Genomic DNA, 14,121 nt, shown 5'->3' with positions numbered 1-14,121 from the left:
CTCTAGAATCGAGCAATATCACTTCTTATATTGTCGACCCCCCATCTTATTGACATTGATATCCCTCCACATCGCGGTAAATGCGAGAGTCGCGACGAAAAATCCTAGCGAAGTCACCAGTATCGCGCGCTGGGTGTCGCCGTAAGCGTTTGCGATGGCAGTGAATGTGTCGCTCCCCTTGGGATAAGAACTTTGAACTTTGATACTGCCATATATGCTTTCCAAATTGGGCAGTTCTGATGCAGGGAGATACCTAACAAGTCTGCCTTTGAACATTCCCGTCCAGATGGCCGCAGCCAAAGCATAACCAATGCCTTTTCCCAAGATGGCAAAGGTGCTCTCTATAGCAAGTAGCGCCGGGATGTGTTCATGTTCTGACTCGGCCATGAGGGTGATTTGCTCCACGGGATGCAAGATGCCGCCACCAAGGGAATTGATAAACTGGCTCAAAAAGACGAGACCAATGGAAGTGTCGGGAGTGCGAAACTTGATCATCAGGCCCACGCTTAGCATGACCAACGGCACTCCGCCGCACAGCGCAAAGTATTTGATGTGGCCGAATCGACGTATCAGCAAACCGATGAGTATATTCTGAATGGTGGCTCCGATATAGTAGGTGTTGCCGATATAGGTTGCGATTGTGATGGACTGCCGGAACACGACAAGGAGCAGAGAGATGAAGTACGCGTTCGACAGCTGTTGTCCGATTTGTAGGGTGAGAACCATCAGGTTGGTGGAGATGACAGTTCTGTTTGTGAACAGGAACCAGGGGATGAAGGTCGAGGAAGACAGGTATCGTTCGTACAAAGCGAAAGCAGGCAAGAGCAAGGTGCCGAAAACGAGAAAGCAAATGATCAGAGGAGATCGCCATTCGTTGGCTTGGTACGAGTAGATGGACACGGCGAGGAGCAGGAATGTCAGGCCCGTAGTAAGGATTAAAATGCCAACAATGTCGAAAAGCTTGGCATAGTAAACAATTTTCTGCAAGAAAGTTCGATGTTTTGTTGGCGAAATATCGGCATCTGCACATTTGCGGTTGCTGGCTTTCCGCTCTGCGTTGTAGAGGGCCGCGAGGACAGGAAGGGCGACGACCAAGTATACTGGCGCCCACAGGCCAAAGCCCCATCGGAAACCGATGGTCCTGAGAATGCTGTCCGACATGGGACCGTACAGCCAGAGCGTGGCAAAGACGGGCGACCCTGTAAAGCCCATGAGGAATGCGCGGTTGCGGATGGCGCTGGTGTCGGCGATGAAGATTGTGATGCAGAATGAGATGCCGTACGTGCCGATCGTGTAGAAGACTTGGGCGGCGCAGTATGCCTCCACGTTGTTGCACGAGGCCATCAAGACGATGCCGAGGATCGTGGAGCCCACCATGAGAGCGAGCACCTGCATCCGCCCCCATACCTCGATGAGCTTGGCGACGGGGAGATAGAAGACGGCGCCGACGACGCTCGATACCACAGACGTGGTTGCGGTCAAGGAGTGCCGAGCAAAAGCGCTCGTGACGAACGGGTTCAGGACCCGAAAGATGCCCGAAGTGAGCTCCTGTATAAACGTCAAGAGGAAGATTCTAATAGGCACGAGAATGAAAGTTTATTAGTGGTTGGATAATGACGAACAGAGTGGTTGGGCCCAATGTTTTATGATCCATGTATAGACTTACGCAAGGTATGCTATGATAAGCTGTTGCTTGGAAAGAACATATTCAATCTCTTTTGGCTCTCCAAGGCCCTCTTGCTCAGCTTTGGGCTCAGCGACTACGCTCGCGTGCTGCTTTTCAGAGTTGCTTGCAGCATCTGGCCCGAGACCAACCGTCACTGGGACTGCTGCTTCCACTGGCTTTCTGGGTAGGCTATCCATGACTGCGAACTTGCCAGCAGAGGTCTTGATGAATATTGCTTTCAGACGTACGTACACACGATACATATTTATAACAAGCAGCGCAAGTACATGAACAGAGATTGTCCCACAACGGGTCGCCGTCGTCGCCACGTGAAAGAAGATGGCCATTGGCTGGGTCGGAACACATACGAGCTCGGCAATGAAGCTATCCCTGGTGGATCATCGTCCGATAGTCCTGACCAGGGCGCAGCAACCTTGTTGCGACCGTTTTGTTTCATTTTCGCTGCTTTTGATCTGATTAATTTTGATCTGATAAGTCGGGTCTAAGGCCTCGGAAAGGACTCGTTCGCGACGAGACCAATCAGATCGCTCGCCAAGCACCTCGTCCACAAATTCACATGGCTTAGCGAATGCAAGTTTAAATAGCGGGACGGAACCCGAGTACCGTGCACCCAGGCATCCCAGCACCAAGTTTATCGACAATTTGGTAGCGCTTATCAAGTATATCCCCAATCACTACTGGATGGTAGCCACCTCGTCTGTATTTTTCGAGGGACTCTGCTCCGTCAATCCAGTGATACTGGTCGCGGTATTCCCGTGGCCCACCTTTTTCCGCCATCATTGCATTTGAAGTAAGAGAAAGCCGTCTGGCTGGCGATAGAAGGCCGATTTGGCTGTTTTTGGACGGGCGGATGGCTCTCAGGCATCTCCAGGAAGATATCAACGTTTTGAAAGATCGCATTCCGTTGATACTGCCACCCAGGACGAGATAAGCCATTTATTGATGACGCCCAAGTTGCAAATGGCAGATGCCTACGCGCCGCGACTAGCCTCACCATATATTTATGGGTCTCATCGAAGCTTCCGCAAGCCAGTCACAGTGGACAGGTATAGATTGAAATATTAAATTTAAGCTAAAATAATACTATCTAGATTATTACTTATATAACTATAAATAGATTATATAAATACATAGTTACTAGCCTTATAGCTACTAAGGTTATGATAGATAGATAGTTATTATTTGAGCTACATTCTAGAATTCTTAAGGAATTATGATATTCAAAATATAATATCTTGAAATACTTATTCTTTAGTAAATATATCTCTTTATTAGTTATAAGATATACTAAACTATGGCTTAATCAATCTTTAATTAATTTTTCATTAATATATGTAAATACTTTGTCAAGTAAATCTATATTCGTAGAGAAATAGGTAGTTAAAGATATAATATTTTTAGTGTGATGTGGTATGAGATAGAGCGAATTACGAATTCGGGTACGTAAGTGCAAAAGTGGCCTCAATGGTGCACCGTACCCGAGGTCGGAGCAAGTGAGTGCCATAAGTCCGTCGCCCTAGTCTCAGTCTCCGCTTTCTGCGTTCTGCCTTTTGAGACCTTTATACCAAGCCCTGCAGAAGTAATCATCGCTCATTAACAATCTAGGGCTCTGCTGGTTGGTTCTTGGCTGCGTCCTGCAGAGGCTGTCATAAATCACACGGGTATGCCACGGCAGACAAAGGCGGCGCGTGGGACGGTTCGCCGCGCCAGGACAGGATGTATCACTTGGTAAGTACAACCAACCAACCAACCATTGGTTGCAGTGGCACCTCGAGGGGGGGCTGCAGCGGCGCGCCGGTTCTTCTTTTATTTTATTTTGATCTTGTCTTATTTTCGGTGCTGAGGCTAACATCTGGTAGCAAGTCTGTGCTGCCCATCGGTGCAAGGGAATTATGCGAGAAACTGACTTCAGTCTATAGAATTCGCCATGTCAAGTGTGACGAGACAAAGCCAATATGTCAGCGTTGCGCCACAAAAGGCTACAAGTGCGACGGATACGAGCAATTTATCCAGCTCACGTCAAATGACTTTACCAAGAAGCCAGGACAAAGACCAACCCCCCCACAGCTCCCACATCTCGGCCAAGGAACAGCCAACCAAGAGGGTAGGAACCCGCAGAAATATCCGCTTCCTTGTGCACGCATTCCGACAGTTCGGATATCTCCCAACGGCTCTGAAAACTCGCTCTTGTATCATGTACGGACATGTGTGGTGCAAGACATAGCCGCCGCCGCGCGGCCCTCGGACTTCTGGTTCAGCTACGTGCTACCGCTCTCGCACTCCACAGAAGCCGTTACGCATGCCCTATGTGCGCTAGGTGCGGCGCATCAGTACTTTGTGAGAGATTATGCCCATTCGGGGTCCATGTTGCGGCCCAAAACCTCGTTCTACACCGAGGCCATGCAGCGGTATAATGATGCGATTGCGGCGTTGAACTCGCTCCTGTCCTCTGAAACCAATGCAAACCTGGAGACTGTCCTCGTATGCTGCGTCATCTTTATCACAATCGAGAATATGAATGGGCGCAGCGCTGAAGCCGCGTGTCATTTACGCGCCGGCTGTGGCATCCTCAAGCGCTTAAGGCAGGCAAGGCCGAGAGCCACGAATGCGGTCGCGGGTCATGGCAATGTGGATGGCCTTTTACTTGCCCTGGAAGATATGCTCTACTATTTCGGGCAGTTCCTGGCAATCTACGTTGGGCTGGATGCCTTTGTAGACTTGGACTTCAACATACCTGTGCTTAGCATGGGTGATCCTGACGTACCCTTCGCGAGCCTCAAGGAGGCGGAGATGATGTTTCGAAACATTGACCAAACATTCTATACAAGGATGTGGAATGCACAAGCATACTCGCCGCAACCTGCCAGTCTATCCGACATGTTTCTCGATAGAACCAAGAGCCTTGAGAGTCAAGGGCCTTCAATGGACCTCAGATCGAGGAGGGCGGCAAAGGCCGCTGCCAAGTCAGACCTGGCCATCTGGAAACGGCGATTCGAGCCGCTTGTACGGGAGAGCCCAGATCGCCGCTCCGTTACAGCCCTTTCCATGGACTATGCAGTTTGGCGTCTGATAACTGGTGGTATGGTTTACGGCCAGATGTTTAGCGCCGTAGAATGTCAAGCAGCGCTGAGCCTAGCGGAAGTCATTATATCTATGGATGCAACCACCACCCATCCACGGTTTACATTCGATGGAAACCTAGTCTGGACATTGTTCTACATCTGTTTCGGTTCGGATGATGCCCTAGTGCACGAGCGGTGCATCAGGCTACTGCACGCTGCCAACAGGAGAGAAGGCGTCTGGGATAGCTGCGATGTCGCCGAAATCTGCCAGACCGCAGTCTCGGCCCTGAATAATAATACTCTAGCCTGGAAGGATATTCCTCATGGCATGTTGACATTGTCGGACATGCTCCAGGTGAAACTTCGAGGGTTCTCGCTGGCAAGTGTCCGAGCCCTCGAGGCTGAGGACGCTAGAAGGGGCTACTGAGTTGGCATTTACCATTTTGACGGACACGATGTATGTAACTGTAAAATATAATTAGCGCCTATTTGATACCATAACGAGCTCTACTTCTCGGCTTTTAATTGAATATTTTTTTTCCTGGCTTGCCGGAAAATATCCTCTTGTACCGGCGCCGGCTTTGGAGTAAAGGAGCAAATACGTCCAACGCATCTTGTGGCAAAAAAAAAAAAAAAAGAAAGAAATACGGTCAAATTTTTTACCTTGCTTAATAGCTACTCATCTTATGACGATCAAGTAAGTAACAGAATACACACCCGTGGTCACGAATACGCTTGCGTTGCTCTCGTCGGAACGGTTCCGGAATCGCCAAACAGGGTCCCGTTTCGGAATCCGGACACCCTGCCGGGACAAACACACCAGAACTAAATAGTATGCCAAGCCTCATTATGGAGTCCAGGTCGCTGTGGGGTACTTCTAAAAGCGATACTCTTTGTGTCCTCGAGCGGGCAATTGCTGATAAAGTGATTTTATATGCCGACTTGCGAAAAACCTTGGCCCGTTCAATAACTCCGAATACCTGCCCCAACAAGGCAGCTGACGCTCATACCGAAAAAGGCAAACCCGTTCTTTCCACAATGACACCATGGCAAACCATGACATGGGTTCTAGGTTGGCTTACCGACTTGTGATTGTGTGGGTACGCGAGATTGGGGATCTACTCAAGGATAGTCTTGTAAGCCCGAAAAGGCAATCTTCACGACCAGGCCAACTGGACAGCCTTGTAGCCCGCGAATAAAGAGAGCTGGTCTCCCCAGTCGGGAATCACTTTCTTTTGGCCGCGCTCGCGAGGAACTACTCCTTAAAGTTGTTCTTCCCTTCCATCATTGATTTTCTGTACCCCCCCCCCTCCCTCTCAGCGCTCCTACCCAGGTATCCCGTTTTCCAGCGCTCTCAGGATGGAGAAAGAGCCCGCGTCGGAGCACGCAGTCTTTGACCATGACATCGCCGCCATAGACGCAGAAAAGCTCGGCCGGCAGAGACCAGCGGTATTCTCTACAATCTGGCATGAGCTGGGCTTCGTCATCGCCCTCCTCGGCTCCATGGCCATGGCGGTAAGTTTGTCGGGCGGTCCGTCGAAATTCCTCAAGTCTGGAATGCCCGCAATAGAAAGCCACGGGGTTGCTGACTTCGCGAAATCGATAGGAATACTTCATCTCGGGGTTCCACATCATTCTTCCTCTGCTCTCCGTCGAGCTTGACATACCCCCAGCGGCCCAGACCTGGCCCTCGAGCGTCTTCACCCTCACCACCGCGACATGTCTCCTGCCGCTGGGCCGGCTGGCTGACATGCACGGGGCCTTTATCAGTTTCACCGGCGGCATGGCCTGGGTGTGCGCCTGGTGTCTGGCGGCGGGCTTCAGCCAAACTTACATCACGCTCGTCGTCTGTCGCGCCATGGCAGGCATCGGGGCGGCCGCGTTTCTGCCCGCTGGCATCACGCTGATGGGGAAGATATACCGGCCTGGACCGCGCAAGAACCTGGTGTTTGCCATCTACGGCGCCTTCGCCCCCCTCGGCTTTTTTACTGGTATATTGTTCGGGGGCGTGTCTGGTCAGTTCTTGTCCTGGAGATGGTATTTTTGGATCGGTACCATGATGCTCCTTGTCATTTGCGTCGCCGGCCTGCTCTCGGTCCCACGAGACTTTCAAGCACGGGCTCCTGATGGGCTCACCATGGACTGGCTGGGAGCGATGACTATTGTCCCGGGTCTGGTTCTCCTCGTATATGGCATCACCGATAGCTCGCAGGCACCAAACGGGTGGGCGAGTCCGCAGATCATCGCAACCATCATCCTTAGCGTGTGTTTCCTCGCGGCCGCTGTTTATGTTGAGCTCCGTCTCGCGAAGAACCCTTTGGTTCCGTACGACCTATTCTCACCGCCGCATATGAAGCCTCTCATCATCGCCCTCTTCTTCGCGTACGGATCTTTTGGGGTCTATCTTTTCTACAGCAGCTTCTACATCGAAGTCGTTTTGGGAAAGGACCCTTTGCGAACCGCCATCTGGTATATACCCATGGTCAGCTGCGGCATTGTCCTTGGGGCCGTCGGCGGCTTCACCCTTCACCGACTTTCCGGTCGTGTCTTGCTCACATTTTCAGGCATTGGCTTTGTTGTGGCTGGTCTCCTTTTTAGCCTCATGCCAGAGAATCCAAACTATTGGGCTTGGCTGTTCCCAGCAATGATTGCTTCGTCGGTTGGCATTGACATCACAGCCACCGTCAGCAACATCTTCATCACGACCAACCTGCCTGCCAAGCGCCAGGGCCTAGCAGGTGCGTTGATCAACACCATCTTGTTCTTGGGCATGAGCGTCTTTCTCGGTTTCGGCAACGTAGCTGTCGCGCATACCTCTGCCCTCCCCTTGCGAAAGAATTATCAGGTTGCTTTTTGGCTTGCTGTTGCTGTGGCAGGAGTGGCACTGTCTATCTTTGTCTTTGCAGATATCGGGCCGGCCAAAAGTGACTTGACAATAGAGGAGCGACAACAGCTGGAATCAGAGCAGTTCCAGCGCAGCCAGGCAAATCTTGGGCCAGGCAGAGTAGTAGAAGAGGGGAAGACAGAAACACCCGTAAAATTGTCATGATGATGTCACTGTTTATATTTGCCTACATTTAATATATTTCTATAGCGATTCAAATTCCAAAGCGCACACATTCTCGGGCATTTCAAGAGTTGAAGCGGATGCAGGGATGCTCAAATGTGAGCTGTCTTCAGAAAAGAAATGCAGCGAAATTTTTCAATCATCTGGAATTATCCATCTGTTTTGAGCGACAAAACTCGAAGCCCCTCTTGAACAATGAGAGAAGGAATAGTGGTAGCCCTCTGTTTTAGACGAAAAACTGCTCCTCCAAACCAACAGATTTGCAACGGGCAAGATGTCCTTCGCAAGACTATAGTGTTTCATCAGGAGCGATTTCGCGGAATTTTCGAAGGAAAAGGCGATGGAATGAAAGTACGCTCTCTAAACCCAATACACTCTGCACCTCCGACATCGTTGTTGTTGAGTTCTTTGTTTTCCTCTCCTTCACCGCCTCTCTCTTCCGCCTCGTTCTAGTTTACAACCAGCTCTTGCATGCTGCATTTCATGCAGCTTCAGCTGTCGCTGAGCCTGATCAACAGCTCGCGCGCTGCAAACACCGCTCGCAGCCACTCGCGGCAAACGCCAACCCAGCGCCCACTGATGAAGGTATAAAATATCTCTCTGGTCTGAGAGCCCTTTCTCCTTTCAGCTTTCCCTTTGCAACAAGAGTTTTCCATATCTGCGTCACGCGTCGCAACCATGACGCACCGTGCCATCTTCAGTTTGCCACCAGAGTTGAGAGTCATGATATGCCGATCTGCCGACTTTCGCGATCTTTTCAATCTGGCGCTGTCTTACAAGAATATATCATACCACGCGACAGAAGTCTTGTTTGAAATGGATGCTGCCACTCGGAATTCTTCGGCTATCCTATGGGCTGCCAGCGCGAGTGGCACCTCAATCGACTATGCGCAACTCGCCGTGTCGATTCTTCGGCGCAGTATCAAGTGTGGAGGAGACGTCAACGCTCGTCATTACGATTCCAATGCGACATGTACAGCGATTCATGTTGCCTTGGCTCATGGTAACAGGAGATTTGTTGAAGAATTAATCAATCATCAAGCCAACATCAAGGCCTACAGTATTCGACTGTGGAACTTCTTGAAAATCGGTAGATTTAAAAAGGATTTGAATCGCGCCACACAACTGCAAAGTTTTGCCGAAAGAAACGGAGTTCAAGATCAGTGCTGGTTCCCTTTATTGCCCGCCATGTTCCGACACAGTTTCCATGTTGCTGCGCTGCTGCTGCGGTCCGGCCATCCCTGCTACCTCGCGATAGACCAGAAGTATCTATTCCTACCTCCTCTACGGGAAACCCCTCGAATTGACACTGCATATACACTTCACCATCTTCTTGTTGATGAGAGCTTCTTTCCCGATCGTCATGGAGCCCTGTTTCAGCAATTCCACGCCGACATTGCCCTTCCCGCATCTGCCTCAAGGATATCTCCACTGATGAAAGCCATTCAAAAAGGAAACGAGGCAGCAGCAAAGGTTCTTCTCTCATTCCCGCAAAATCTCGATGCACTCTCGGCGCTCGGATGGCCCGTGATTTCCTACGCAGTCGAGGGCGTCTGGACACTGCTTACGCCGAGAGAGAGAGACTGGAGCGCCTCCATGGTCAAAACTCTCCTGGAAAATGGCGCGGGTGTGAACAATGGGGGACCGTCATCACCGCTGCAATTGGCAGTCACCTCTCTTCTAAATGACAAAATCATAGTGGACGCCGGTCATACAAAACGGATGAGACAGGTGATTCAAGCCCTGTTAAACTACGGGGCAGATGTGAATGTGCGCACTCCGAGCGGAAACAGCCTGGGTCAGTACTTTTTTCTCAAGATGCAAAAGGTAGAAGACCCGGGTCGTAAGATGCTTGGCAGTGTCTTTCTGGAGTTTCTGCAGCATGGAATGCACGTCAATGACTTGTTCACGGACGGTTCATCTCTACTTGGAAAGACTCTAGCTTCCAACACCATAAGCAGCAAGTTGGTCGTTGCCATGCTCGAGCAAGGCGCTAAGCCTGCGTCGCACGAATGTGATTATGTTTTGAATCTTTGGCTGAATAAAGATAAGCACATGTCTAAAGAATTGGAGAATCACTTGCACCATCTCGCCCCAATGTTCTCGCAATTCGAAGTTGATCGGGCGTACAGCGAGATTGTGAAAGGCGATGAGGTAAAGCAGTTGAAAACTCTTGGGAAATGGCGACAACCAAACAAATCATCCATGCTTTTGGGAACTGCTCTTCGCTATCGACATGCTTGTCGTACAGAGCTCTATGAATACCCTTTCGATCCGGCGTGGCAAAACTCAAGTGGCCAAGGCTACGCACACATCATTATAGAGGAAGTGGGCAAGGGAGTCTACACCGAACGTCAAGCAATTGAAGAAATGACACGTCTCATCGAAAAGGGAGTTCATCTTGGTCACCGAGACCACGAAGGAATGACTGTGGTGCAGCGGCTGACGCAGGTGCAAGAAGCAATGGAAGGGAATGATCCCCTGGCGAAGCTGGAGAGACTGCTAACGCGTTCTCGGTTGAAAGAGACGGACAATGAAGTTTAGGGCGTTATATTTGGTACTGCAGATTTGGCCAGCGATTTCGGGGTGAAGAGGTAGAAAACTCTACACTGCGAGTTGCCTTCGGGAGTTTTACGTTGCTTCGGGGCTTAAACAGGCTAGCAAACTATATTTTTAGTCAAGATATCAAGATATCAAGAACCTGAGCAGTATCCTTAATTGCTTGCCGGTTGCTATTGGTGAGTCATGGCTTTTTCAAGATGTTTCGACTGGCCTCATTAGCTGTGGACGTTACTCGCCAAACTCATCGATGATACTTCTCGGCTCTGTAAAAGTGCCGAGCGGCTGATACTTCAAGTGTTGAAAGCCGAACCCAGGCGGCCCGCCAAGCTCGATTCCTCGCTCCTTCTTCGTCCACTTGTCGTTGGCCGCAAGCCCCAGGACAATCACCAGCAACCCGTACCTGTACTCTGGCGTCCCAATCGCCTCGCCGTTTTGCGCGTCGATGACGGTGATGAGATCCGGCACGATGCCGAGCACGTCCTCCTGCCGCTCTTCGGAGACCCCTTGGCGCAGCTTCAGGACGGCAATGTTTTCGTTCTTGAACGGGATCTTGATGCGTCCGTGAAAAAAGGCGCCGCCGCCGGGCCCGCCAGGCCCGCCAGGCCCGCCAGTCGCGGGCGGCTCGCCGGTGGTCTCGTCCAGCCGGACGTCGGCGCCCTCGATGACGCACTCGCCGTACGCGTAGCCGCCGCGCAGCATGCGCTCGACGCCGACAATCTTTCCCTTGAAGAGGACGCGTCCCGCCGTCGGGCCGCCGCACTCGTCGAGGATGGCCTCGGCGACGCTGTCCACGCGGTTCTCCTGCCTGGCCCGCGCCACGCTCCGTCCGATCCTCCAGGCCTGCGAGATTGTATTCTCCACGATCCAGCGCTTCGTCTCTGCTCCGGTCACGGGCGCGTCTGCCGTCGCCGTGTGCGAGCCCATCTGGGTCAGTGCCGCGCGGATGACCTTCTCCGTCATAAAGTCAGATGTCGCTCTCGACATCACCAACACGTTGCCGTTGCCGTCAGACATGGCCGTCGGCGACCAGATGGGAGATCGTTCATTGAAAACGACAGGGGTCGTCTGCCACATCGTCGGGTATGCGCGGCCCATCCAGTCGCCGTCTACCACGGGCAGGTTCATATTGGTCGTGGAGCCCAGAATCATGCTCTGCAAGCCGTTCCCACCTCCAATTTCCACCGATACAACATGGGTAATACTCTTGCTGCACACCTTGGCCAGCTCCTCCTGGGCCTCGAGGAGTTCGTTCCCAGCTAGCTTCTCAATGCCTACCGTGGGACTTCCCACGCTGCCACCACCACCTACAATGTCGTCGTCTTTTAGATCTTTGGGGCTCATCACCTTAACCACGGCTCCTTGTCGAAGATCTTCACGCAGTCGAATCATACTGGAGTAGGGCGAGCCACCCCCACCCGTGCCCAGGATGTAGCAGCCGATGGAGATCCAATCAACATCCGTCTCAGAAATGTACCAAAAACGGCCTCTTACATCAGGTTTATAAGCTGAAACGCTGTCGTCTATCTCTGGTTTGGGATTCTCTTGTCGATATGTCGTACGGTCCCGTTCTGGGAAAGTTTCGTTGTCATTGTCGCTGTCAACGGCTTCATCAAGGCCGGTAGTGACAGCTTGAGAATAGTCAAAGTCACCAGCGGCCCTAACTATAAAGCGTGTTTTGTGATCGATGTACTTTGTTATGAAATCAGAATACAAGGCTCGTGCAAGACCAGAGCAAAACTTACCTGTAATGGGAAGGATTCCATTTCGACGACTTCAGTAGACTCCAAAGACGCTCCCGCGGCGACTGTTTTGCGGATAGCTTCCTGACTGATTTCCTGTAACCACGCAGTTGCCGATTTCGATTCCGTCGACTTGACCGTATCTATAACGGCACTCACACGAGCCATCGCTGCGCCAATAGCATTGGCGACTTCTGCCCACCGTGGCTTGATGACCTTGGTGGCGCCTTTCAGAGTGTCGGGTGCAATAATGGCACCTCCGCCCACCAGAAAGACGGGAAGATCCTCCGGGGAGGTTTTCATTTTGTCAATGACGCGCTCCAGTTTATCTCTGATGGCTTTTTGAATCGTTGCAAGGTCTGTGGATGGGACGAGTCTGGCAACGAGCTCGCGATTCCCAAGCTCTAGCTTTTCATTCGATAGCACTGCGCAATCCGTTGTTGTCAGGGTGTTGCCGCCAAACACAACGGCGTCTTTGGTCAAATTGTATCCCACGCTATCAGGCCCTACAGAAACGCGGTGATCTTGGCGCACAATGGACCCTCCGCCCAAGCCGATGCTCTTGATGTCCGGGCAAGGAAAGTTCATTCGTATTCCAGCAAGCTCGCTGTAAGCCGCCTGTTGTCTAGGAAATCCATTTGTCTGCAAAAGGCCGACGTCTGTGGTAGTACCGCCAATATCGACGACCATCGCGGCCTCTTCAAGTTGGCCCTGAGCCAAAAATGCTGCTCCTCGCATGCTGTTTGTCGGGCCACTTGAAAAGGTGCGAATAGGGAAGCGTGCGGCTTCCTGCCCTGAGAGTACTGTTCCGTCATTTTGAGTAATGAAAACTGGACAGTTCATCCCCAAGTTCCTGACGGGCTTTTGGAAAGCTCTGATGGTGTGTCGGGCGAATCTCAGGATGGAGGCATTGAGGATAGCAGCATTCTCACGCTCAAGAAAACCCAGGTTTGCGATTTCCTTGGAGCAGACAACATCGCATTGAGGCACCACCCGTTGAATAATTGAGGCAGCTCTCTCCTCCTGCTTTTCTATCGTGTCAATGGGACCAAACACACCATTTATCACAACTGCCTTGATGCCTTTCTGTTTGATTATACGGCCTTGCTCCTCAATCTGGGCCTCTGAGATGTCGGAGATTAAGCTACCGTCAATCTCGAGGCCACCTTTGAGGAGTGCATAATGACTGAGAATAAGATCTTTCATGTCAGCAGGCCAGTCCACACATGGTGGTGCAAACTTGGAGAATGGGCCGCATAGACGGAGGACAGCCACCCTGGAGAGCCGAGAAGCATCACGCTCGACAACCGCGTTGACAAAATGAGTTGTTCCGATGGTCACGCTGGCCACAGAGGACGGATTGATGTTTGCAGACTTGAACATGGTCGTGATGATCTCACTGATTCCATGACTAGGCTCTGGGCTGGTTGGTACTTTGTGCCACGCGATTATGCCACGGTCATCAGAGTGCAGTTGTGCTGGGTCGATGATGACGCCGTCCGTATTAGTCCCTCCAACATCGACGCCGATACGAAGGGTCGCCACGGGAGCATTATGTTGAGCCATTCTGCCTTGGGAATTTCCGATTTGGAGAACTGTGGTTCAGAGCATCAGTCCAGTGTCTAGGAACGGGTTGAAAGTGGCGCGGCAGGTGAAGATGCATCATGCGAGGCGCATGTATGTGGGTATTGGTACGTGGCACAGATGAAGGGTATAGAAATAGGTAACAAAAGCTACAAAGCGTGAGATTTTCAATAGAGACTGCTTGCGGTTGTCTTTTGTCTTTTGTATTTTTCTCCTTCCTGTTCTTCTTCACACCTATAATAATTCATATTTGATGTCGCCTGATGCGAGAGGACAACTACTCAAATGCGGGGTTGAGGCAGAGGGCTACAAGGCTCTTTACCCACAAGAAATAGGTAAGTATCGTAGTTTGCGTTTATTTGGTATATTTAGAATGGCCTGGACTCATTCTGTCTAATACTAAGTTGCCGGGTCGGAACT

At 51.2% G+C, this 14,121-nt stretch overlaps 5 protein-coding genes across 5 annotated transcripts; 3 read left to right on the top strand and 2 right to left on the bottom strand.

Moving 5' to 3' along the window:
- Positions 1 to 18: 18 nt before the first annotated feature.
- Positions 19 to 1,863, bottom strand: V2A60_004513 (siderophore iron transporter-like protein mirB; the record flags this gene model as incomplete). The annotated part of the gene is made up of 2 exons (XM_083255832.1): positions 19 to 1,573; positions 1,667 to 1,863. 2 exons carry the CDS (start codon positions 1,861 to 1,863, stop codon positions 19 to 21), a joined length of 1,752 nt encoding a protein of 583 aa, XP_083111958.1.
- A 2,224-nt stretch (positions 1,864 to 4,087) lies between these two features.
- On the top strand, positions 4,088 to 5,176 carry V2A60_004512 (uncharacterized protein; the record flags this gene model as incomplete). The annotated part of the gene is made up of 1 exon (XM_083255831.1): positions 4,088 to 5,176. One exon carries the CDS (start codon positions 4,088 to 4,090, stop codon positions 5,174 to 5,176), a length of 1,089 nt encoding a protein of 362 aa, XP_083111957.1.
- Positions 5,177 to 6,108: 932 nt separating this feature from the next.
- Positions 6,109 to 7,798, top strand: V2A60_004511 (major facilitator superfamily-domain-containing protein; the record flags this gene model as incomplete). Its single annotated transcript, XM_083255830.1, has 2 exons — positions 6,109 to 6,264; positions 6,356 to 7,798. The coding sequence occupies 2 exons, from the start codon at positions 6,109 to 6,111 to the stop codon at positions 7,796 to 7,798; spliced, it is 1,599 nt and encodes a 532-aa protein (XP_083111956.1).
- Positions 7,799 to 8,494: 696 nt separating this feature from the next.
- On the top strand, positions 8,495 to 10,360 carry V2A60_004510 (ankyrin repeat domain-containing protein; the record flags this gene model as incomplete). Its single annotated transcript, XM_083255829.1, has 2 exons — positions 8,495 to 8,789; positions 8,859 to 10,360. The coding sequence occupies 2 exons, from the start codon at positions 8,495 to 8,497 to the stop codon at positions 10,358 to 10,360; spliced, it is 1,797 nt and encodes a 598-aa protein (XP_083111955.1).
- A 246-nt stretch (positions 10,361 to 10,606) lies between these two features.
- Positions 10,607 to 13,683, bottom strand: V2A60_004509 (hydantoinase/oxoprolinase family protein; the record flags this gene model as incomplete). Its single annotated transcript, XM_083255828.1, has 2 exons — positions 10,607 to 12,067; positions 12,121 to 13,683. 2 exons carry the CDS (start codon positions 13,681 to 13,683, stop codon positions 10,607 to 10,609), a joined length of 3,024 nt encoding a protein of 1,007 aa, XP_083111954.1.
- Positions 13,684 to 14,121: the final 438 nt, after the last annotated feature.

Source organism: Cordyceps javanica, chromosome 3 (assembly GCF_051103115.1).
Source record: "Cordyceps javanica chromosome 3, complete sequence".
Classification (NCBI taxonomy): domain Eukaryota; kingdom Fungi; phylum Ascomycota; class Sordariomycetes; order Hypocreales; family Cordycipitaceae; genus Cordyceps; species Cordyceps javanica.
The sequence above is the reverse complement of the archived record's forward strand: the minus strand, read 5'-3'. Positions and strand labels throughout refer to the sequence as shown.